The 26,655-nt window shown below is 37.1% G+C and overlaps 4 protein-coding genes across 4 annotated transcripts; all 4 read right to left on the bottom strand.

Moving 5' to 3' along the window:
- Positions 1-3,422: 3,422 nt before the first annotated feature.
- LOC132779406 (olfactory receptor 14A16-like) lies at positions 3,423-4,373 on the bottom strand. The gene has a single exon (XM_060783100.2). It carries the CDS (start codon positions 4,371-4,373, stop codon positions 3,423-3,425), a length of 951 nt encoding a protein of 316 aa, XP_060639083.2.
- A 5,420-nt stretch (positions 4,374-9,793) lies between these two features.
- Positions 9,794-10,759, bottom strand: LOC132779533 (olfactory receptor 14A16-like). The gene has a single exon (XM_060783219.2). The coding sequence runs from the start codon at positions 10,757-10,759 to the stop codon at positions 9,794-9,796; it is 966 nt and encodes a 321-aa protein (XP_060639202.2).
- An 8,500-nt stretch (positions 10,760-19,259) lies between these two features.
- Positions 19,260-20,213, bottom strand: LOC132779405 (olfactory receptor 14C36-like). The gene has a single exon (XM_067469490.1). The coding sequence runs from the start codon at positions 20,205-20,207 to the stop codon at positions 19,260-19,262; it is 948 nt and encodes a 315-aa protein (XP_067325591.1). The 5' UTR covers positions 20,208-20,213.
- Positions 20,214-25,704: 5,491 nt separating this feature from the next.
- Positions 25,705-26,655, bottom strand: LOC132779532 (olfactory receptor 14A16-like). The gene has a single exon (XM_060783218.2). The coding sequence runs from the start codon at positions 26,641-26,643 to the stop codon at positions 25,705-25,707; it is 939 nt and encodes a 312-aa protein (XP_060639201.2). The 5' UTR covers positions 26,644-26,655.

The raw sequence follows: 26,655 nt of genomic DNA, 5'->3' as shown, positions 1-26,655 counted from the left end.
GCAAATATTATGTTTCTCAGCTAATACTTAATAAATAAAATTGACTAATTTTTATCCATCATTAGAATACAATACCTTAATTCAGTGTTATTCAAATTGATGATTCATGAACCAATGCCAGTTCCTTAACTATTGACATTTTTCAGGAAATAGAGAAACAATTGTAACCAATGGAGAAAATGTTCTACCAGTTCCCAGCACCTTAGGGGAGAAAGTGCTCGTTTCCAGAATCAGGTGATTGCGCTGATTTAGCTAATTAAAAAAAGAAACAAATCAGTAGTAATGGTAGCTTGTACCCATGTGCTCCTCCTATGCGCTGTACTGGGAACTGCAGTTATCTGAAACTACATTTTGAATCTCTTCTTCATGGAAAAATTGCTGGGCTACAAGTTTAAGGAAGTAAGATAATGGGGATATGTGTGGGGCTGGGGGAGAAATACAGGCAATCCGCAAGTTATGAACAAGATGGATTTTGTAGGTTTGTTCTTAAGTTAAATTTGTATGTAAACTGGAGCAGGTACATTTTAAGTGTGTGTGAAGCTTTGGATGGTACTTACTTACTTACTTACTTACTTAGGCGATCCCTCGTTGGACGAGTAAGATGGTCTTCCCTGATGACTATTTTTGTGGGTTTGTAGGTAGCTGTGGAGCCCTATTCTTGACCCGCATCTTCTCCCACAGTGAAGGCATTGGTTTCCAGGTGGAAGGCGGTCCTGGTCGGGGTTGGCTTGACGCGCCTTCCTCCTGGCACGTCTCTCTTTCATCCTCCACTCATGCCGCCTCGAATTCTGCAGCACTGCTGGTCACAGCTGACCTCCAGCTGGAGCGCTCAAGGGCCAGGGCTTCCCAGTTCTCAGTGTCTATGCCAGAGTTTTTAAGGTTGGCTTTGAGGCCATCTTTAAGTCTCTTTTCCTGTCCACCAACATTCCGCTTTCCGTTCTTAAGTTCAGAGTAGAGCTACTGCTTTGGGAGACGGTGGTCAGGCATCCGGACAACGTGGCCGGTACAGGGAAGGGTTAGCACTCCTGTGGGTTTTTTTGTTTTTGTTTTGTTTTGTTTGCTGCTGTGTTCCATTTCAGAAGATTTCATCTTACTTTCTGTCTCTGGGATAATTGGATAATTGAATTTGGAAATGTTTAGCTTGCTGTGGAAACAACAATTGATGATAAAATTTCAGTGGGGACACCTTTTCCCTATGCACTTTATTTCATTTCAGCATTCTAATAAAGGCGGTTCCCAAGTTATGAACAAGATCGGTTCTATAGGTTTGTTCTTAAGTTGAATTGTATGTAAGTGTAATGCCAGCCAGCTTTGGATAGCATGTGATGTTTCTTTTGCTGCCTGTGCCCCTCTTCAGAATATTTCACTTCATTTTCTGTCCCTGTTATCACTGGATTTTAAAAAAATTGTGGGAACAAGGATTGGTGAGAAAACTTCAGTGGAGATACCCTTTCCCCATGATAATAACTCTTTCAGGAGTGAATTTCACTTGCTAGGAGAAGATTTCTCTCACTTCCTGTTGTCTCACCCCATTCTTAACTATGAGTCATCTGTAAGTCGGGGACTGCCTGTACAGGGTAAATGTGTTCCTTGAAATCACTGAATATTGAAAACTATATTGTAAATTACTGAAGTCTACCAAAACAACCTAATTCCAGTGGACTATCCATAAAATGCAACCTCTATTTTCATTTCAGAGTATTGGTGAGGAATTACTAGCATGCCTTGACCTTCATGTTTAGAGTCTAAGAGCTCAATGAAAATCCTAGGATTTTATCCACATTTATTTTAATGTCAATATGACTTATCAGACCATCTTATTTTTTTGGTTGAAAAAGAGTGTATCCAACAACAAGTGTGAAACAGAGAGGATTTTGATATCTGTCATTGTTTTGGAAACTTCACTCTCTATGGCTACTCTCTTAGGCATCTATAAGATTCCACAAATAGGACATGTATATGAGGGATATGGCTTTTATAACACTGATACATCTTACTTTGTGACATTCTTATTATTGATGTGTGAGAAGCATAGGGGTGTAGCTGGAGGTGGGAGCACTTTATTGCATCTCTCAATAAGAATCTTACCCTATCAAATGACTCTCACCTCATTGACTTTTCCAGATTTTCCTCACTGTAATTATGGTGTGCTTTGCCTATGTCAGGCTACCCTTTCTCTAACACCCCACCCTGTTTGGATCTAATAATTAGTGAAATTTGCTCCATGTTTTCCACTCATGTTAAATCCTGGTTTCTACAGCAGGAGAAACAAAATCATAACTGCCCTGTCAAAGCTATTAGGTTTGAGGCAGCCTTCAAAGAATACATGATCTAGTTTAAACAGTATTTATAACTGTGAATGGAATTCTGTATATCCTTGATTGAAGGCATTACTATACAATAATAATAGATTGATTTCCATGAGTTATAAACATGATTTCCTGACATTTATAATCACAGTTGTATTTATCTATTTCAAGCAGATTATTTTTTTTTGTTTGCTATATAGCTGTCACCATAATGTCCAATGTTCACAAATTAGTATACTCCTTTTGAGTCTCTGATAAACCACTAACATAAAGCTTTGGCATGATATATGTATTAGAAAAATCCTTTTTTGTGATCATCTACCAGCATTGCATTGTTATCTTAAGAATTCCTGGGTTCAAGATGTCATTTCTGACATGGGTCAAGAAATATGTACAATTTCTTATGTCTTAATGCTACAATATGTTACTTCTGAGGGTTGCACAGGAAATAAACTTGGAAAGGGGGAAATGTGACCACTTTGATATAGCTGGAATTACAGTACCTCTCAATCTGGACCATTGACCGTATTGGTTGGGACCAATGAGAACTGCAGTTCAATAACACCCGCAGGACCACCTGATGGATTTTAGCATAGATAGCAGGAAAGAATGGACCTTTGATGGAAAAGCCTATGATCAATTATTGGTCATCATGGCTGCACACAATGTTCATGTCGAAAATACTAAGCCTCTTAGACAATGAGGGGAAAACACAGATTGTAGCTCTCACTTGGACATCCCAGAGGTCTCCTCAATTTTGAACCTGATCCCTCAGGACTCATGCTTTTGGAAACAAAAATTGCTTTTGTCATTTTGAGAATTTATTTTCACATTTAGCAGAATAGAGGAACTACAGAAATTAAGATCTCCACATTAAGATTACATACTAGTGAAATCTCACACCAACATTCTGAGGGTTGCACAGGAAATAAACTTGGAAGGGGGGAAATGTGACCACTTAGATATAGCTGGGATTACAGTACCTCTCAATCTGGACCATTGACCGTATTAGTTGGGACCAATGAGAACTGCAGTTCTATAACACCCGTAGGGCCACCTGATGGATTTTAGCTTAAGAAATAATTCATTGACAAAACCATAAAAATGAATTTCTTACAGAATCATTTTTAATATGCTTTTAGATGATATCATACAATCTAACAGTTTCCACAGAGCAGTCTTGATCTCTTTGTTTCTCATGCTGTAAACAAATGGATTCAGCATGGGAGGAAGTATAGTATATATCACAGCAAAAGCAATATCAAGTTTAGAAGAGGTACCAGTGGGAGGCTTTGCATAGGCAAAGAGGCCACAGAAAACCAACATGGAGACAACAGTGAGATGAGGAAGGCAAGTTGAAAGTGCTTTTTTCTGACTGTGAACTGAAGGAATTCGAAGCACCGTGGTAAAGACTTGAACATATGTCACAGTAATAAAAATAAAGCATCCTACTGTTATACCACAACTTACAACAAGAAGCCCAACTTCCACTAGATAAATACGAGAACAGGAGAGTTTTAATAACTGGGGGATTTCACAGAAAAACTGGTTGATCATATTAGAACAGAAGGTGATTGCAAAAGTGCCTGCAGTATGTAAAGTAGCATACAAAAGACTAGTAGCCCACCCAATGGCTACCATCTGAAGGCAGGCTCTCTTGTGCATGATTCTCTCATAGTGGAGTGGGTTGCAGATTGCAACATTGCGATCGTGTGCCATTACAGTCAGCACAACTAGATCCAGTGATGCAAAAAATAAATAAAAGAAAACTTGAGCAGCACACCCATAGTTAGAAATTGACCTATCATCCTTGAGAGACATGGCCATAGACTTTGGCACAATCACTGAAATTGTTCCAAGGTCAATCACGGCCAAATTGAATAAGAAGAAGTACATAGGAGTATGTAAGTGGTGATCAAAGACAACTGCAATGATAATGAGAAGATTGCCTATTACTGCCATTAGGTAAAAAGCTAGGAAAATGAAAAATTGAAAAATCTGCAGCGCTCGGATGTCTGAGAATTGGAGCAGGAGAAGAGTTGGCATGGAAGTGAGATTGCTCATGTCTTTAGTCCTTGCAAACTACCTGTGAAAGGGAGAAGAGGAGAAGTCTTACTAATCCAGTAATTGAAATCGGTTAATGCTAATCAATTTTGAAAGGATTTAGATTATTTAACAGTGAAAGCAGCCCCCTCCCTTTTCCTAATGTAATTTATGGGCAAACAATTGCAACTGGTTTTCTTTCTTCAGACATGTCTCATTATTAACATTAGCATTAATAATAAAATATTGCTCTTTTAATCAAATATTGATAACATCAAACAAAACATATTTTGGTGCCTCAAATGCTTTTTCCCATTTCTGGGTATATTTGACCTGCAGATTCCAAAAATGGCACAAAGTTTTCCCTATCACCTCTAGTTTTTGAGGTACAGAAGATATGCCATAATAAGGAAGAGGAAGCAGGCTTGTTTTCTGCTGCTTTGGAGATTAGAACTTGAAGCAATGGGTTCAAATGATAGGAAAGGAGATTTCACCTGAACATGAGGAAGAACTTCCTGCCCATGAGAGCTGTTCAATAGTGGAACTCTCTGCCTCAGAGTGTGGTGGGAGCTCCTTTTTGGAGAGTTTTAAAAAGAGGCTAGATGGCTATATGTCAGGGGATTTGCTTGTGCTTTTCCTGCATGGCAGGGAGCTGGACTGTGGTCTCCTTCAATTCAATGATTTTATGATTTTACCAGTGTCTATCTGCTCACCCATAGAAAATAATGATAACCATATCTAAGAAAATAGAGCTGAGGCAGTCTGTCTATTGCAATGTTCTGAATCAGCACCCCCAATTAACCCCAGGGACAGGCCTAAAAACCATGACACCAAGAAAAAAAGGGGGGTGCTGTGAAACTAATGAATAAAAAAACCTAAAAGTAATAACCTAAACTCTAAGAGAACATTGTTCCATGCCAAACTTCACAGCAAAGTGAAACCACCCTCCAAAGTTAAGAAGTATATACCTCATATGTTAAAATATCAACTCTAAACTTTATTAGAAATATATCTAATATAAATATTTTAATGATACTAGGGTTCTATCATTGAGTTGCAGTTTGAGGTCTAAGTTAGAAACTAGGTTTTAATTTTTTTTAAATGTGAATTTCAGGAAAATAACAATCAAGCAACATTTCAAGAAGTCTTCCCAAAGAGGTTAGCCCAGGACCACACCCCCCCCCCCCCCCCCCTTGGCTGTCTTTCCTTTTTATTCTTTAAGAATCCCTTCTTTTGGGGAATCATATACTGTGCTGGACTTTTAGCAGTTTTCCTTCTTCTTTTAAAAAATTATATTATATATTATTATATTGTGACTTTTTTTTTGGAATAATATTACAATGCTATATCTCAAAGGCAGCCTATCAACTCCTCTAAGCACTGGTATAACATGCTATAAAGGAAATTCCATCTGAACATTAGGAAGAACTTTCTAACTGTGAGAGCTGTTCAGCAGTGGAACTCTCTGGCCCAGAATGTGGTGGAGACTCCTTCTTTGGAGGCTTTTAAACAGAGGCTGGATTGCCATCTGTGGAGGGTGCTTTGAATGCAATTTTCCTGCTCCTTAGCAGTGAGTTGATGAGGTCTTTTCCAACTCTATCATTCTAGGATTCTATGACCTTAAAGGCACCAGATCCCATCTGATCTTGGAAGCTAAGCTAAGTATTTTAATGGGCTATTGGCAATGAATCCCGGGTGCTGTAACTTATATTACATAGAATGGAAAGCAGCACCTTTCATATTCCTTGCATCAGAAGACCTTAGGAAACTCCTGCAGTTGCCATGAAACTTGTCAGCACATACAGAGGAACACAACATAAAATCACTCCACCCCTTCCTCAGTTGTAGCCACAGCCTTTATTGTATACTGCCTCAGAATCAGAATGGTACAAGATGCTAACATAGCACAAAACATATTGAGACTAGCAGATTCCAGACTAAAACTGTTGCAATTAGACAGTAACAAAGGAAATATTTGAAAGTAAATTTTCATTTGCAGAGTTGATTCCAAGCTGTTTGATGTTGCAAATATTACATTATTCTGTTGCATAACTAGTGAAAGAAAGAGGTACTATTTGATAAATCAAGAGGGCAATTTGAGAAGGAGAGAGAGCTGACAGGAAAGGGGGAAAATGAGAAATAACTCTACAGTACACCAAAGTAAATAAACCTTACCCAAGCTTGATCAGTTTGAAAGAAGCATCAGTACTGTAAGATTCAGCTTCCCCTCCAGCTTTTATTTTGGTAAGATGTGAACACAATATGTGAATCCATTCATCATCTCATTCAAACACCTCCTTTTGCAATTTTCTTGGTCTGTCTAGCTCTCATTTTATGAAACACATAATAGGTAGTAACAACACGAGAGACAGATTCTCCAGCAGGAAATGATTGCCTCATGGCTGGCAAAAAAACCAAAAACCTGTTTAAAAACTTTCTGGTTTCTTGAGATCTTATTCTCTTGAGTACAGTATATCTGATTAGAAAATATAATTGGAATTCCTCTCATCCATATTCTTTGTTCCATTAATTTAGGCATTTGCATACAATTTAAAATATACAAATATGCAAACATTAAATCAGAGCTGCATATAAACAGTATTTAAGAATTCACAGTTAAAACCATTAAAACATATTGTACCGTCTTCCAGGAGCATGGTTTACATTGTCTTTTAGCTGCATTGGATAGCATTCCTTTGCATTTCCCCAGGGTTGCTACAGACTCAGCAGCACCCTGGAAGTTAAACAGTATCAGAGTCTGGAAAGCCAGCCTGCAGGCCCTCTCCGGTTATTGGTTTAGAAAGTATCTCTTTGGGTTTGGAGTACGCCCTTTTTCCTGGGGTTGAGATCTCCATTTTGGAATCTCCCCTGCCTCCTTCAGTAGAGAAAAGAGCCTCAGATGTGCTGTTGGTCAGGCAGGTAGTTCTGAAAAACCCATTGTGAGTACAATTGAGTAACTGAACAATTGAGATACTGAGATAGATAGATAGATAGATAGATAGATAGATAGATAGATAGATGATAGATAGATAGATAGAATAGGAATTGAGTTATTGAGTTATTGAGTTATTGGGTTATTGGGTTATTTAGTCAGAGTAAGAAATTGAGTTATTAAGAAAGGCACTTGAGATAGAGAAGCAGATTGAGTTATAGATAGATACTGAGAAATAGAGAGAAATAGTTATTGAGTACTATTGAGCATTACTTCATCTCCAAAGCTAACCTTGAGCTTAGATAGGGAAAGGCCTGTTCTTTCTAACCATAGCAGCTCAGGGTTAGGGTGAAAGATCCCAGGATTTTTTCTACCTTTTGGAGAAAGGTTACCTCAATAATTGAAGAAAGGAGAAAGAAAGAACATCTCTATGGTTTCCCAAATTGACTGTGTTGTAACTTTATCAAGCTGTGCCAAGTCTGCCAAGGACTTTGGAAATAAATATTTTGTTGATGTTCATATCTTGACTGGCATCTGTTGCTGAAAGTATTGAGTTATTGCTTCAAAGAAAGACCCCCAGCAGTTCGCACAGATAAAGAGAGAGGCACATCTTAGTTTTAACATTATAGCGTCTGGGTGTGACGACACACATATTCTAAGCATACTCACAGTTAAAAACCACAGCACCTCCTGAATTAATCTTTAAAATCTTCATCTTTAAAAGCCTTGCTGGATAAAGTTGAGCCTACTGTAGGAAGTATATCAGGGAATCCCAGAGTCGCTGAGCAGCCACCAAGAAGGCCCTCTCTCTTGTTTCCACCAACTGAGCTTGATATGAAGGTGAGACCAAGAGAAGGGTCTTTCCTGAAGATCACAGGGCCTGGGCAGATTCGTATAAGGGGATGTGGTCCCCTTAGAGCTCACGCATGTTCATGGGTGGGGGGGGGGGATACGGTCATGGAGATAGGCTGGACCCAAACTGTGTAGGCTTTTTAGATGACCATCTTCACTTTGAATTGGGACAGGAACCTTGAACATACTGGTATATACCAAACAAGAGACATTACTAGATGATGGAAACTGAGATGTGGGAGTTACAGTTTCTAACGACCTCTTCACATGGGGCTAAACCTGGGAGCATGCACCAATTTAACCCTGGTCACCCATCAAGCCTGCCAGCTCCCATCAGATGACACCAGCACAGCTCCATGGGTGAAGGAGGGAAGAGCCAGTGCATGCCAGGGCAACATTGGTATTCATGGGGGAAAGCCTCACACTCATGCTTCCCCCCATCTCATCATCCTCAACTGGAGCCGCTTTGAACTGGATTATATGGCAGTGTAGAATAATAAAATCCAACTTAAATATGATAATCTGGATTTTAGGCAGTGTAGATAGAGTCTAAGATGGCCATAAACCTTTTGACTTGATTTTCAGGAAGATGAAGGATATGGATGAAAAATAACTTTGATTCGAATATATGTTGATTTTAAGATATTCGAGTGATATGTATTGGATGTCAACTAGCCAGAGTTTAATGCAGATATTCTTTGTGTTGCACATTTCATACCTGGGTGCTTATGCATCTTAAGACAGGGTTCAAAACATAAACATTTTTACTGATTGCCAATTCAACAGTATAATTAATATAATATAAAGATGATGATGATGATGATGATGATGATGATGATGAGATGAGAGGTCAATCAATAATGATACATCAATTCACAATCAGTTGAGATATGCAAACTGTACGAGTGAGGAAATACAAATATTGGAAACAACATGCCCATCCCTCCTTCGTTATATGTTACAGCAAGACCAACAGAACTTTTTTCGTGTAATCCTGCTTTAATTGTCAAATATAGCTGCATTACTCCTAACGCATTATTGTAACATTTTGAATAATAACAACACATACCTAGAGGTGGAGATTCAAAAAATTTTACTGCATCCTCTGGTAAGCTCAAGGATGATTTCTGCAATGGGTCATTGGGCCATATCAAGTTCAGAAACATCAATTAATTCACAACATGGCAGACAAATTGTTCACTGGTGCATCTAGGAATTAGCATATTACACCTATATTAAAATTATTCCAGCCAGTTAGTTTCTGGACAATATACTAAGTACTGGTCATTACCTTTAAAGCCTTATTTGAGTCCACATTACCTACAGGATCATCTCCTTCCATAAGTTCACTGGAAAGTCAGATCCCCTGAGGGACAATTACTTCAATCAAGTAATTGCTGTCAGATATTTAGCAACAGCAACAAAAATCTATATCTTCTGGGAGGCTTATTCAGATAATTCTTAAATTATGAATTTTTAATTATGCATTTTTCTTAATATGTATTGGATATATATGTTCTTTTAAACAGATGGTTTAAAATATATGTTGTATTTTAATACACTGTTGTTCCTGTTCTCAATCCTTGGTGGGGAGGCAAAGGAAAAATCCCTGTTATTGTTGTTGTGATTAATTCCAAATCACTGTACTCTTACAGAACTAATTCTTGAAACGTTCAAAGATAAATTTAGAGGAAAGTTCCAAAGCTAACAATTTCCACAGAGCAGTCTTGATCTCCTTGTTTCTCATGCTATAGATGAATGGATTCACCATGGGAGGAATGATGGCATACATCACAGCAAAAGTTATATCCAGTACAGAAGAAAGATCGCTGGGTGGCCTTACATATGCAAGGACTCCACTTGTTACATACAGTGTGACAATAGCGAGGTGGGGAAGGCATGTGGAGAGAGCTTTTTTCTGGCCATGTACCGAAGGAATTTTTAACACTGTAGCAAAGATATTGAGATATGTTATGATGATGAATATAAAACATCCTAGTGCTATACTGCAGCTTATAATTAGAAGCCCAACTTCAACTAAGTATATGTTTGTACAAGACAGCTTTAATAACTCTGGGACTTCACAGAAGAACTGATTGACCATATTAGAACAGAAAGTGTTTGCAAATGTGCTTATAGTGTGTAATGCAGAATAAAAGAGACAAAAAGTCACCCCACTGGCTACCATTTTAAGACAGGCTCCTCTGTGCATAATTCTCTCATAGTGGAGTGGGTTGCAGATTGCAACATGGCGATCATGGGCCATTATAATCAGGACAAAAAAATCTGATGACAAACAAAAGAAATGGAAGAAAACCTGGGCAACACAACCAAAATAAGAAATTGACCTGTTGTTTGTGAGAGACATAGCCATTGATTTGGGCACTGTAACTGAAATTGTGGCAAGATCCAACACAGCCAAATTTAATAGGAAGAAATACATGGGAGTGTGCAGGTGGTGATCGAGGATAATTGCCATGATGATGAGAAGATTCCCAGTTATTGCTGTCAGGTATAGTGCCAAGAACACAAAGAAGTGTAAGATCTGCATTTCTCGGACCTCCGAGAATTCCTGCAGCAGAAAAGTGGACATGGAAGTGACGTTGTCCATGTTATGTTCCATCCTTGTATACTATCTGCAGGAAAAATAAAATGAGAACTGTTGAATAACCCAATTACTTTAATGAAGATCTCTCTCGTTAACTACCAGACCTGTCTAAAACAACTGAGAAAATTATTTAATTCATTTATTTATTTATTTTCTCTGAGATACGCAATTCAAGTCCAAGGATGAACGGACTAAGTTTCTATTTGTGCTCATATTGACATTTCGAAAAAGAGTCAAGACTTGATGTTTGAGTAAGCGTTTGAAAATGCAAGGTAAAAGACATAGGAACTGGAACGACTGGACGACAAGATTGGACAATGTTTTTATTAGAAGACGCAAATGATCTATATTTTTAATATTCTTGTTATGGTTTTATATTATGTGTTAATGCTTTTAAATGTTTTATGGTGTTTTGGGGCATCAAATCCGTAGCCACTGTAAACCGACCTGAGTCACCAGAGGGCTGAGAAGGGCGGTATACAAATACAGTAAATAAATAAATAAAAAATAAATATATACACTGTAAAAACATATACATAGATATTGGGGGAGAGGTAGCAAAATGGAAGCTGGATCTTGTCTCACTGAAGTAAAGCACAAGAGAAATGGACGTAATATGGTGTGGGGTTGGAAAAAATGGAAAAGTCAGATGTACAATTTCATAGATGTGCACTTTCATCTTTGACTTATTTTACTAATATGTCAGGCATGTAGCGGGGTGGGGCTTGGGGGGCTTCAGTCCCCCCACCCCAAATGCTCATGGTGGTCCGTGAGAAGGCCTTACTGGTACATTATTTAAACTGTTATGTTTATTCATATCATGATCTGATCACCATGCTCAATATATCCCATATGCATGGGGGTATTGGGGTAATGATACAAAAGGTTTGCTAGGGTAGACCCTCTTTCACTCAGACTCAGCCCCCCCCCCCAAACAAAATCCTGGCTACGGGCCTGTAATATGTCCACAACCAGTGTGGTGGATAAATTTAAACATTTAATTAAGAATAAGAGGACCATGATTGAATGCCCTCTCAGCCATGGAAGCCCTCTATGCAACCTTGGGCACGTTGCTCACTTTATCAACCTCAGAAGAAAGCAAATGCAAAACCCCTTCTGAACAAATCCTGCCAAGAAAACCTGCAATACCTTCACTTTAAGGTTGCCATAAACTGGAAAGGATTTGAAGGCACACTGTGAAAATTACTTTCCCCATTTCATAAAGTGCCAGGAATTGCTGTCTGGAAGGATGCCTGTAATGACAACAATGGTGGTGGTGGTGGTTCTACACTTCCTTTTGAATGCAAAGTTGTACACAAGACAATATTACCATTTAATTACATCTAATTTTAAAAAACTTAATTCTGCAAAGAATTCAACTTTTTCTATCATTTGTTTTCATTTACATCAACCAAATTAACAATACACAGTGGCAGACATAAATGTATCAGATAAATATTACATTCCAGAACAAAACAAAGGCATGATCAAGTTTTCAGCACCGTCTAATGTGTTTTTCTTTCATCTCTTGACAGTGAACCAATATATTGAATATTCAGTTTTCAAAATGTTATATATCTGAGATCCTATTTTTTTTAAAAAAAATCTTGCAATATTTAAGATGGAATATTAGTAGTCTTGACATATCACATGTTTGGCTTACAAAATATTCAAATTTAAAAAACCTTGCATTCTTTTTTTTTTCAATAATCTTTATTGTGGATTTTTCCTTTCATAACAAACAAATACAACAGACAAGCAGAAATAAATACCATACATCGACAGTATAAGGGGAGGGGATGGAATGGGACTGGAGTGGGAATGGGGGTAGGGGGGAATGGAGTGGAAAAGGTAGGTAGTGTTGGGAGTATCAGGGGGGTGATTACAGTCATATCATACAACAGGTTTCATACACCTAATGAACTTCCTCAAAGGTTCCGCAAGGTTATAAAGAAAGCTTGCCTTTGTTACTCTTTTTTGGTTTCACTAAACACCTTCTCTGATCTCTAGGGCAATGTTTTTTCTTTGTTTTAAATAGAGTCTTAAAGGGTGCCAGTCAATCCTTCTTTTCTTACTAGTATCATATATCATGTTCGCTAGTGAGTCCAGTTCCATAAAATCTCTAATTTTTAGCAGCCAGGTGTCGATTGTTGTCAGTTCTTTAGATTTCCACTTACTTGCCAGCACTGTTCTGGCGGCTGCAGATAGGTGAAATAATATCATATCTTTGTTGGGTTCTAATTTGAAGTCTAATAGATGCAACAAGTAATATTCAGCTTTAAATTCTAATTTGGTCGGGAGAATTCTTTGTACTTCCATGTGGACCTCCCGCCAATAGCTCCTCACTTTTTTACACTTTTTTTAAACCTTGCATTCTTATATTGATTCAATAGCTAACCCCCTGATGAATTAGCATCAAGTGACTCTCTTTGTGTCGGCATTCTAATTTTCATCCACAAAGCCTGTCTGAGATACTATGTTTCCTTTTATGAACCTACTTGAGTTCTAAGATCCTCAGGTAAGGGCTTTCTCTTAGGGCCCTTCCACACAACCATATAACCTAGAATATCAAGGCAGATAATCTACAATATTTGCTTTCAACTGGATTATCTGAGTTCATGTTGCCATGGACTCAGATAATAAGTTCAATGTGGATTTTATATAGTTGTGCCTTAGGCCCCTTCTACACTTCCATATAAAATCCAGATTATCATCTTTGAACTGGACTATCTGGCAGTCTAGACTATCTAGATTCATATAATCATATAATCAAAGCAGATAACATGGATAATCTGAATTATATGGCAATAGAGAAGGGGCCTTAGTCCCACCTATGTTGCAGCCATATCTGGCATGGGCATGCGTTTTCTCAATGGCTGCCTCCAAGATGGGAATTTCCCTACACAGATGGCTAGGATAGACTATCCTATGGTCTCCTTTCACTAGTAGGTGATGACTTCTGTATGTTTTTTTTTATTGTCATGACACTTTAAGTGTGTTAAAATTAGTTTTTCAATATAATAGCTTATTTCATTGTGTTTAACCTTTCAATTCTGATATGTTTTAGCTACACTTTTTAAACATTTGTCATAAGTTACCTTTCTTCCATATTGGAAGAAGCTTGGAGTGGATGAATAATAGATTAATACCAGTACCAAGCAAGGGTATTTTACAACATCTATTATATTATATTGTAGGTGTAGACTCATATAATACAATTATCTGCATTATATGAGTCTACACAGTGCAGATGGAGCTTTTGTTTCAAGGAGGGAGTAAAATATTCAAGAACTAAATAGAAATGTATTCATATGCTACTATACTTGATCTATACACTCAAGGGCATGGTTTTGTAACCCATGAAATCATACAGAAAAATAAATTGATGTATCATAGACTTCCTTCTTACTTACAATTTCTATGTTCCCAGAATTTCTACATTGAATATAACATGAGAATATTCACACGATTAATTAAAGACTGTTTATAAATAGAAGATAATTTTTCAATACTTTGCCAACACAGTGAAACTAGAGCTTCCAAAATAACAATTAAACAATGTCAGGCACAGTGACACAAAATAACACTTTCTATATTGTTGAAAGATCTTCTTCCATAAACAACATCAGAGAAAGTGTTATTTTGTGCCACTGTGCCTGACATTGTTTAACTGTTATTTTGGAAGCTCTAGTTTCACTGTAGTGCAAAGTATTGATAAACCATGTGTCACTGTCTCTGATGTTGTTTATGGAAGAAGATCTTTCAACAATATAGAAAGTGTTATTTTGTGTCACTGTGCCTGACATTGTTTAATTGTTATTTTGGAAGCACTAGTTTCACTGTGTTGACAAAATATAGAAAAATTATCTTCTATTTATAAACAAACAGTCTTTAATTAATCGTGTGAATGTTCTCATGTTACATTCAATGTAGAAATTCTGAAAACATAGAAATTGTGATTTGCAATCTACAGTTTTTGCAATTGTTGTTATAGATATCTGTGCATGTTACACTTCCTTCTTACTTACTCTTTTCCCCATCAATTCACTCAATGGTGATATTGTCCAACTCTGAATTTGTGTTTCCTTATCTTATATTACACAACTCTGGTAGACGTTACTGCAGCTGGATCATTTTGATCATTATATAGATTTAATACTTAGTGGAAGAGAAATTGCAATATGGCATGAGTTCAAACCTTGTAACTGTATTAATTTTTGGCATGGAGTGCAGCAGATAGCTAGCTCAAATGTTACTACAGCTGAACAACTCTGAAGATATATGTTTGCATCAGTATAATGTTGGAAAAGTGAACTCATACAGATAACTTCTACCTGTTAGTGCTCAGAAAGATGTTTCTCTTAATGAAAATGTTATAAAGGTTCCTGGAAAGTGAGCCATCATCTCCCATGTGCTAGTTCTACCATCTTTATGCAAGATGTTGAAAGAACAGTTGTTCACTAAACTTTGGCTGAATATAATCATTTCTGAATAGGTGTACATGTACACATGATTGCCTTGAAAAATAGCAGATGGTCATTCAATATTTAAATGCAACAATACAAGAATGGGTCTCTCTCACCATTGTCATGTTTCAGTTTTATGGAATGACACAAAAATATTTTAGCAAATGCACAGTCAACTAAAAATGAAAAGCTTGTTCTGTTTTGCTTGTTCAATTATAGGAAATAAATATGACAGCAAAAGCATTTCCAAATGGAATCATAAAAATAATGGTAAGATAGGTGGATAGAAACATGATACATAGAGACAAGTTAGATATATGGGAAGGAAGTTGAAGAAAGAGAGAACCAAAAAGAAAGAAATGACAACTTCGGAATACACCATGTACCACATACCTTTAATGTGCTTCAGGTAGACACTCAGCCTTAAGATTCAACTTTTTCTCCATTTCCATTGCAGTATGACAGACAAGATGGTCTGTCCTCTCTTTCCAGCAAAAATAGGTCATCCAATGACTATTGCCATAAATGTGGCTGATCACCTTTTGGTCTATACTACAAATAGAAACACTCTATCTATACACAATTGGGATTGATCCTCACAGCAACAAATAATGACTGCATGTCATAGAAGGGGCATTATTTAAATCTATTGAGGTTTCTTGGGATTTTATTCCCAAGAATCCAGCAGGTCAGATCAGAAGTAACAGTTGAATTCCTCCTCTCCTAGGTGTTCTTTTCCCCACTGTTACAAGAAAATTAAAGCACAAAAGCACAAAAGAACACCTACCCGATTATTTCTGATAACACAATAAATGAACATATTTGTAACTTTTTGTGAGATATATTATAATCTTCTAATGTGCAAATGTTGTTAGCTGTAATATATTATTGAAAGAAAATTCCAAGTACAGTACACAGTCTTTAGCTTGAAAGGTGGAGAATGGGATTATGATCTAAGAATTTATGTCTCTTAGACCTCATCTACACTGCCATATAATCCAGTTTCTGAATGCAGATTCACTGCATTGAAGTGGATTATATGGCACTATAGACTCATATAACCCATTTCAAAGCAGTTAATTCTGAAACTGGATTAGTTGGCAGTGTAGACCCATCTTAAAACAGAAGTGATTATTCTGAGATAACTGGGGGGGGGGGGATCATTCCTCCAATAAATTGAAAGGATGTGGATGATTAAATAATCTTCATTTGCAGATCTGTTTACAAAATTACAATGTCTGAGATTCCAAACATTGAACCTTGGTAGTTAATTCAGATACAGGCCTTTAGGAAGGGCGGGGGGGGGGGGGGGGGGATGGTGAGGATACAAAGAAAAATCCACCACGAAAGAATAAAAAGAAAATGAGCTAACAAAACAAAGCAAAAAAAAACCCCAGTAAAACTGGGGGGGGGGGGGGTTGGAGTGAGGTTGACTTCCACATTCGTCTTCCCTGCGTCTGAATCTTCTTTCTATGTCTGGATGAAGTTATTTGCAATGGAACACCCAGAATTCCTAACCACTGAACCATTGAACAAGCTTATTAGGGCTTCTGGGAGTTGGAGGCCCAAAGAGCTGGAGGGCTGCAGTTTGAGAATGCCTGCCATATACCATAAGACAGAAGTACAGAAACAGAGGTAAAACCTTTCTAAGTCTTGTCTTCCCTCTCCATCTAATTCCACCCTGGATCTTGTCACATGGATTGGACCAATGTAGTATCAGTATGAGGAGACATGGACTAAGAACATGCCACTCACTAAAGGACTTATATAGATTTCTCAGGCTGTATTTTCATGAATATTTCCATATGACAGCATACATTAATCAAACCTTACTCAGGGCTCAAATGCAGTTGCAACTGTAGACATATATCATATCTTCAATGAGGTGAGGTCTACATAGGGAGAACATATACATAGCAACCACATAGTCGAATGCAGCCAAACTTCCATTTCAACAAAACCATTGGTGGATCAGAAACAACAACAGGATCTCTTGTTGTAAACTTGGATCTCAGGAATGTATGCTAGTCATCCTGGCAAGTTTAGACATTTATGCTCTATTTGTGGAGGTTCTATTTCCTTTTAGAGCTGCCTAAGAGGAAATCAATTAGAGATGACCAACAAGGATCAGTGTGCTGAAAACTGAGGGATTGAAGGGCCAACCACATGCAAAAGGAGCCCATCCCAGCTGAAGTTAAGCACTTCTTTGACACATTATTCTGACCAAAGATATGCCTATTACTTTGGGGAGGCAGTATGTTCAGTCCTGTATCCCATTTCTGGCTTGTCTTTCTCACCCAGTTCAATAAATTCCTTTCTTGCAAAAAATCAAAATTAGGGATGCACATCAGTTCCCACTTAAAGCTACTGATGCTGTTGGTTTGGGGATTTATTCCAGGTACAGATAGTGTGCAAACCTGTAGTCACAAGAATGAAAGCTTTGGGTGACTCATATGGATTGAAGAAGTGAGAAAATCTCGGGTCTCCTACTGAAAATATCATAATTGTTCTCAAGTTCCAAACTTCTCTCCCTCTCACTCAACCATATGACATGAAATAATCACACCAGGGCTTTTTTTCCCACATTACACAATTCTCACTTGAAATACTATGACAGTCTCCTGTGGAATCCTGGGGTTTGAAGTTTAGTGAGGCATTAGAGCATTCTGACTTAGGCCTAATCTACACTGCCATGTAATACAATTTCATAATATGATTTAACATTATTATATGAGTCTACACTGCTATATAATGCAGTTTGATACAGTTAAACTGCATTGTGAAACTGCATTATATGGCAGTGTAAATGGAGCCTGAGAATACTAAATACACTTCCCTGAGATGTAGATTCCATAGGACATTGCCATGGCAGTTAAAGTGAAACCATAACACTATAGCTATATAGTGAGGAACACCCCTCCCCCCCTTAATTTTTTTTTTTGCAACTGAAAACCAATTTGCACCCGTGTTATTGAAATCCACAGTGTGATGCTCTCTTTACAACAATTTCCTGCAAGACAATCAGGAAACTTGTGACAGGAGGTCTCTGCAGATAAATGTTTTCCAAAATTTGTCCTTCTAGATGTTTTGGACTTTGGCTCCCAGAATCCATGGTCATTGACCAGAGCAGCTGAGTCTTATGGGAACTGGATCCAAAACACCTGAAAGTCTTGAACTGGAAAAAAAACACTTATCTACAGAGATGTCCTATGGTCCCTATTGATACCCGATGAAGTGCATCTAACCAAAAGAGAGTGTATGAGTAGGTTGTCACTCATATTTTGGAATTTCAGCAACTTGTAAGCTATTGTGTTGTAGCCAGAGAGTGGAAGGGAGTTGTACAAATTACCTTGGATTTGAGGGTATAGCATCAGTAGATACAGAGATGTAGCTATATGTGAGACACATATGTCTCCTGATGCAGGATCCTGCCACTGATAGTTTTTTTTTTAATTTGTGTACAAACTCATGTTATAATTATATCAGAGTGAAAATGTTTGCATTAAAATATTGCTTATTTTAACATCCATGTCAATCATTCTAATCATGGCTATCTCTGATAAATAAACTTTTTCTCACCATATTTATAAAGGTAAATGGTCCTTTAATTTATGTATAGTAAAATGACTTGACAGTCAGTAATATCTTTCATCCCTGTGGTTTGTGTCTTTTGGGTTTTGATGTTGAAAGTTAAAATGACATTTCACAATTTTAAAAAAATGTAGATGTATTGTAAATTTTGGTATAATTATTAGTCAATATACTGAGGATGTACAAACACTTTGATGATAATGATGATGATGATAAAAATAATTTTATTTTTTACCCACCTCTCCTCACAACTTGAAGTGGGTTACAACATTGCTAAGACACATAAACAAATCACATAACCATTTAAAAACACTCTGTAGTATACACATATTAAAACATATTTCCATCAAATATATATTATGTTTCCGATCATGAAAGCCCTCAACAATACATGAGAAGTGTAGGGTTAAACAGTCTGAGGGAAATATTAACATTTGAAAGATCATACAACTCAATTCTCACAGAACAACTTTAAATACATTTTTGTAGGAAATCGCAACATGTAACAGATTTCGCAAAGCAGTCTTGACCTCTTTGTTTCTAACACTATAGATGAATGGATTTGACATGGGAGGAATTATGGTATATATCATGGCCAAAACAGTATCCAAATTAGAAGAGTCAGCAATAGATCTTGCATAGGCGAGGACCCCACAGGTTACCAACATTGCAACAACTGTGATATGGGGAACACAAGTGGAGAGGGCTTTTTTCTGACCTTGTGAAGAAGGAATTCTAAGCACAGCAGCAAAGACCTGTACATATGATCTGATGATGAAGATAAGGCACCCGAATGCTATACTAAATGCAAGAATAAGAACCCCACTTTCCATTACAGAAACACCTGAGCAAGACAGCTTTATTAATTGCGGAATTTCACAGAAGAACTGATTGACAATATTAGAACAGAAAGTATTTACAAAGGTACCGCCAGTGTGTAATATGGCATAAATAAGACTACAAATCATCCCAATGGCTACCATCTGTAGGCAGGCTGCTTTGTGCATGATTCTCTCATAATGGAGTGGGTGACAGATTGCAACATAGCGATCATGAGCCATTATAGTTAGGACACTATAGCCTGAGGTTGCAAAGAAAACATAAAAGAAAACTTGAGCAACACAGCCAGCATAAGTAATTGACCTATCATTCTTAAGGGACATAGCCATAGCTTTAGGCACCATAACAGAAATTGATCCAATGTCCAACATGGCCAAATCAAATAGGAAGTAGTACATGGGAGTATGGAGGTGGGAATCAATTGCAACTACAGTGACAATGAGAAGGTTACCTATTAATGCAGTCATGTAGAGTGCTAGGAAGACAAAAAAGCATAAGATTTGTAGTTCTCTCGTATCTGAGAATTCCAGCAACAGAAAAGAGGATGTGGAAGTAAGGTTATTCATGCTTCTTTTCAGTATCTTGGTATTTCCTGTAGGATGAAGAATAAAAGAAGAGTTAAACTACTACTTTGGCATATTAGCTACTTTAATTTTAATAAACATGCTTTTATGGACAGTGAAGGTTTTCAACATCATTTGGGGAATAATTGTTCATATTGAAATGTTATGGCAATAGTCCTGTGTGTAGTAATTCTTATAGCAACCACATCCAATATGAACCAAGGTGGACTACAGCCATAAAGAGAACAGGAATAGCTATAATGTTTATATCTAATAAATCTCTAGCTATATCTTATATATAAGTTTTAATGTCAGTTTAATTTATCTCTTATTTAGCCCATCAATGTCCACCTTATTGTGTGTCTGAAGAAATTCAGAGAAAAGGCTTATGAGTGGCATCAGCTGCAGTTAAATATCTTAACATATACACAAGCTATGCATAGGGTGGATTTTATGCATGAACTCCAATCTCAATGCCTGTATTTCCAATAGAATAATAGAAGGGGCTGCTTACGCTTTGCTCTTCAGTATTAATGGGAGAAGGCAATATTGTTCTATTTTTAAAAAAGTTTTCCCTTTCTCCAAAAAACAAACTCAGTTGTTAAATCAGCTTTTATAATATTATTTAGATTTCAGTATCTGCTGTCTATTTCCCTCTAGTTTTCATGGATTAATATTAATTTGCTCAGCCACATATCAAAGAGTGTATGAGTCATTGTAGTCATTAATGAAATCTGAAGAAGTTTTGTGTAATTACCACATGCACAGTCTGAAATAAACTATCCTTCTTCCATTATCAGACAATATATACATTGCTCCAATAAATTGACAGTTATTTATATGGAAATTATCTGGTTACGGTGGCATCTATATGGTTTTGATTTCGAAAATACCAAACGGAGTGCATGTGAAATACCTTAGCAAATAGAAAAACAAAATCCTAGTGTAATTCTACTTATGCCACTAATAGAAGGGATTTAAGAGATCACTTTTTCTATTGATAAGGAGGGGTGGGTGGATTGAAAAAGAATCAGACAAACAGGAGGCAGCAAAGAACAGAACACTATAGGATACATCCAAATCAAACTTACCCAAACACATCTAAAGAATTTAAAGCAAGTAACTGTAACTGTCAAATTCAGCATCCCCTCCAGCATCCATTGAGGCACTGGTAAATGCGGTTATTCATCTTCTCCTTGAAACATTTTGAGCCCCATGACATGTGAACAGTCTATTCATTGCTTTGTTCAACATTACTATCATGTATAAAGATAGCACGGACTTATATTTGCCACAAACATGATATCAAGGTGCCAAGAAAGAGCATCATTTAAAGCTGTTTTGGTTTCTTGAGATTTCATGCCCATGAGTCCAGCTCACCTGATCACAAGTCATTACTTCCATTCCCCCTCCCATCTAAGGTGTTTTCTTCCATGTTTAGAACAAAATTGAACAGTGAATAAGCATTCCAAATATTTCTGATTAAAACAATAACAAAATGATACACTTATGAGGAAAGAACACTGAAAATATTAGAAAGGCATATTGCAGGAAACACATCTCAACGATGGTGGTACCATCCCTGGATGAGGGCTGCAGGGAAAGCATCAAGCAGTTGATGGATGGGGCTGGCTGGACATCCATCTACTTCACCATGTACATTTTGTCTACCTGTGGTGGAGGCCACATGTACCTCTACCTCACTGGGAATTGGTGTGTGATAGAGGGCACCATGGAGATAAGGCATCTCTAGGCCCTGCTCCACGTAGAACTGTTAGATGAGATCCACACTTCTTCCGAGATCTACCAAATCATAGACTGCATGATGCAGACATGGCTATCTGGGAGGCAGCAGTTCACCTGCAGTTTTGTGGCAATGGATAATGGGGCAAATATGTTATAATTCTATCGGACTAAAAATGTTTGTATTTTGAAAATTCTTATTTGAAAATTCATGTTAATAGTTCTAATCATGGCTGTCTGTGATAAGTAAATACATCTTTGATCACCCTGCTTTTAAAGGTAAAGAAAGTGTGGCCCTTTAACTAATAAAAATGATATGCGTATAGTAAAAAGACTTGGCAGTAATATATTTCACCCCAATGGTTTGTGACTTTTAAACTAACAATTAAACTAAAAAATCAAACAGACAAGAGTTCTTTCTCCCACTCTGGACATTCCACTGATACATAAACCACACTTGGCTAGTTTCCAACAAACCTCACAAACTCTGAGGATGCCTGCCATAGATGTAGGCAAAATGTCAGGAGAAAATGCTTCTAGAACATGGTCATACAGCCTGGTAAACTCACAGCAATGCAAAAGTTTACTAGCTGTTGGGATTTCTGGGAGTTGAAGGCCAAAAACATCTGGGGACCCCAGGTTGAGAACCACTGTTCTAGAACATGGTCATTCAGCCCGGTAACCTCACAGCTACTCAAAAAATTACAGAGTTTTAGAAGATTTTGGTATAATTATTAATCGATATACTGAGGATATACAAACATTTTGTACCATTACTGTGAACAAACTGTCTAGTATTGTTTGGCTGCTAGTAAAAGTCACCTTTGTACGTTAGTTTTTAATACATTTGATGCAAGTTGGAGACACTTTGCCTTAAGAGAGTGTGACAGGCAACTTGATATCTAATATATTTTATCATTCCCATTTTCTTTTTGTTCTACTGCAATTTCCCTCCAAAAAGTGGAAAGTAAGTTGCTGAATTTCCCTTTTCTGGGAATTGTTCTTGTTATTTTTTGTGAATTTAGAGATATTTTTAAAATATTTATTTATTTATTTATTTATTTATTTGTCGTGTCAGGGGCAACCAGACAGTTGCTTTTGAAATATTTTTGAAACAGTTTTTGAAATGTTCTGCATGGAGAATCTTATATACACTCTCTGGAATTTTTATTACTTTTTGCTGTAATTATCAAACAATCTTAAACTATACACAGAAATGCTGGATATGCTTTTCTTTTATACTTAAAGATATACAATATTTCAGTTTTTAATGTGATATTTATTGACTTTAACATATACAAACTAATTCACATGGAGATAAACAGCACTCAAGAAAAAGAAGTAGCAAAGAAGGACTATACTTTTATAACATATAACGTGTGTCCGTGTGTAAAGTGCATTGCACTTAACCCTAACCCTAAACTAACATTACTAAATCACTGATCTACAGTATTATAATACATACCTACAACAACACAAAACAACTTTACGAAGCTACAAAAGAACTCTGCCCCCAATGAACTGTAATAAAGAGAAGGAAATAACTAAATAGCAAAAGCTATGCCGTTCTACCATTATAGGTTTAATTAAATTCTGTTTGCTAACATTACTAAATGCCATAATCACAGTCTTTTTGCTCAAAATTTCATAAACAGTATTCAATATTTCGTAAAAATTTCAATTGCTTTTTTTTTTCAGAATCCATATCAGTTTGGCAACTTGGGCGAATTCTGCAAATTAGGAAATCCATTCTTCCATTCATCGGTGCTTCAATTCATTTCCAAGTTTGGGCATATAATATTCTTCCAGCTGTTATTATCTATGTGAAGAATAGTCCATGTCTGGGATCCTATTCTTTCTCAAAAATGTCCAACAAAATCATTTCTGATTATATTTCGCAATCCACCTTTAATTTTATTTTACTTTATTTCCATTAATATATAGATCTTTTCACCTTCTTGCAGGTCCACCATATGTCAGAAAAAGATCCTTCCTTATCCTGACAAGCACAACATAAATTTGAAGTATTTGTGAACATTTTTGACAACCTACTTAGAGTTCAGTACATCATTTTTCATGTATTTATTATTTCTGATATTTCTATCCCGCCTATCTCGAACTGAGGGTGGCTCAAGGCAGCTTACAATCAAGAAACAATTTGATGCCCAACAATATACAAGTAACAGAATTAAAAGGACATTCAATGCAATCTTGAAAAACATATAGAACCAATGTATTCATTGTTAGTCTCATTGTCCAAATATCGTTGTCTAGCCCTTCCAATGTTCACTTTCATCTAATTCCATGTTTGACTGTTGCATTAGATTCCATAGGCTTGTTCAAATAGCCACATTTTAACCCTGCCAGTCACGCCTCAGTAGAAGGCGGGACCGAGAGAAGGGCCTCCCCGGACAATATTAAACTCTTAGATGGTTGATAGGGAGAAATACGTTGGGACATTTAAGCTGGGCCAGGACAATTCAGAGCTTTATAGGGTAAAGCCAACACTTTGAATTGAGTCCAGTAGCAAATTGGCAGCCAGTGGAGTTGGCGTAACAGAGAGGTTGTATGCTCCCTGAACAGCGGTCCAGTGAGTAATAAAGTGATTTATACATCTTTTATTTATATTTTCTTACAAAATCACTGATTAATGTTAGACAAGATTAATGTTATGTCATGCAACATCTTTTTTGTCAAATGTTCATTTGTTCATGATATCCCCGTTCTTAACAGACCTTATCATTTTACAGATTCAACTTCTATCGCTGATTTCAAGAGTCATTTGTAAACTTTTAAAAATTATATGACCATTATTTTACACAATTCCAAATAAAACTAATTTTCTCCATCCTTTCTTTTTTTTTATCCTATTGAAATCTCTTTTTAAGTTACGAATAGGCAAACCAGATGAGCATTGACGCTTGGCAAAACACTTGCTTTTAGTAGTGCAACATTCCACTAAAGAATACATTCAATAAAGCAGGCATCCTCGAACTGTGGCCCTCCAGCTGTCTGGGCCTCCAACTCCCAGAAGCCTTAATGAGCTTGTTCAATTGTCAGGAATTCTGGGAGTTGAAGGCCCAAACAGCTGGAGGACCGCAGTTTGAGGATGGCTGCAATAAAGGATATATTCAGGAACCATACAATTGTCCCATTTGTTTCTAATCTCTCACCTTCCTGAAGATTCTTAAAAATTCATCGGGTTGTTATTTTTGGGATTTTTTTTGCTAAGATATTTTTATTAATTTTTAACCTGTAAAATAATTATCTTTCCAACACTTTGAGAAGCATCTCAAGGTTCTTGTATAGAGTTCATAGGGTGTTTCTTAGTTGCCACATCCTATATATGTACATTGTACATTGAGGAAATCTGTTGAAAAAGGTATCCTTTCCAGCAACATTTATTGCCCCAGCAATGAAACTGGGAAGACAATTACCCTTAAATTGAATGAACCTGGGCACACTTCTGCATGGTTTGAGTGGCCATGTGCTGGGACTGCAAGGAATAGCGACTCCTATGGATCCCAGGCTGTTTATAAAAATCAAGGAGGACCTGAGAATATACAAGCAATCAACAGTACTTATTATCTTTCGGTGAAGACATTCTATCAAATTATATCCTATCTTATTTTTAAAAAGGCTCTGAGAAATGACACAATAAAAAGTAGACCCCAATCTGCATGAGAGGACAAAGTACATGAGAAGTATGGAGTTAATTGTTCAGGGGAAAATATTAACATTTGAAAGATTATACAACTCAATTCTCACAGAACAACTTTAAATATGCAACATGTAACAGATTTCGCAAAGCAGTCCTGAGCTCTTTGCTTCTAACACTATAGATGAATGGATTAGATATGGGAGGAATTAAGGTATATATTATGGCCAAAACAGTGTCCAAATTAGAAGAGTCAGCAGCTGGCCTTGCGTAGGCTAGGACCGCACTGGTTACAAACACTGTGACTACTGTGAGGTGGGGAACACAAGTGGAGAGGGCTTTTTTCTGACCTTGTGAAGAAGGAATTCTAAGCACAGCAGCAAAGACCTGTACATATGTTCTGATGATGAAGATAAAGCATCCCAATTCTGTACTAAATGACAGGATAAGAACCCCGATTTCCATTATAGAAAGGCCTGAGCAGGACAGCTTTATTAATTGTGGAATTTCACAGAAGAACTGATGGACAATATTGGAACAGAAAGTATTTGCAAAGGTACCACCAGTGTGTAATATGGCATAAATAAGACTACAAATCAGCCCAATGGCTATCATCTGTAGACAGGCTCCTTTGTGCATGATTACATCATAGTGGAGTGGGTGACAAATTGCAATATAACGATCATGAGCCATTATAGTTAGGGCACTATAACTTGAGGTTGCAAAGAAAACAAAAAAGAAAACTTGAGCAACACAGCCAGCATAAGTAATTGACCTGTCATTCTTGAGGGACATATCCATAGCCTTAGGCACCACAACAGAAATTGATCCAATATCCAACATGGCCAAATCAAATAGGAGATAGTACATGGGAGTGTGAAGGTGGGAATCAACTGCAACTGCAGTGACAATGAGAAGGTTACCTATTAATGCAGTCAGGTAGAATGCTAGGAAGAGAAAAAAGCATAACATTTGTAGTTCTCTCATATCTGAGAATTCCAGCAACAGAAAAGATGACGTGGAAGTAAGGTTATTCATGCTGTTTTCAGT

Source organism: Anolis sagrei, chromosome 6 (assembly GCF_037176765.1).
Source record: "Anolis sagrei isolate rAnoSag1 chromosome 6, rAnoSag1.mat, whole genome shotgun sequence".
Lineage (NCBI taxonomy): Eukaryota > Metazoa > Chordata > Lepidosauria > Squamata > Dactyloidae > Anolis > Anolis sagrei.
The sequence above is the reverse complement of the archived record's forward strand: the minus strand, read 5'-3'. Positions and strand labels throughout refer to the sequence as shown.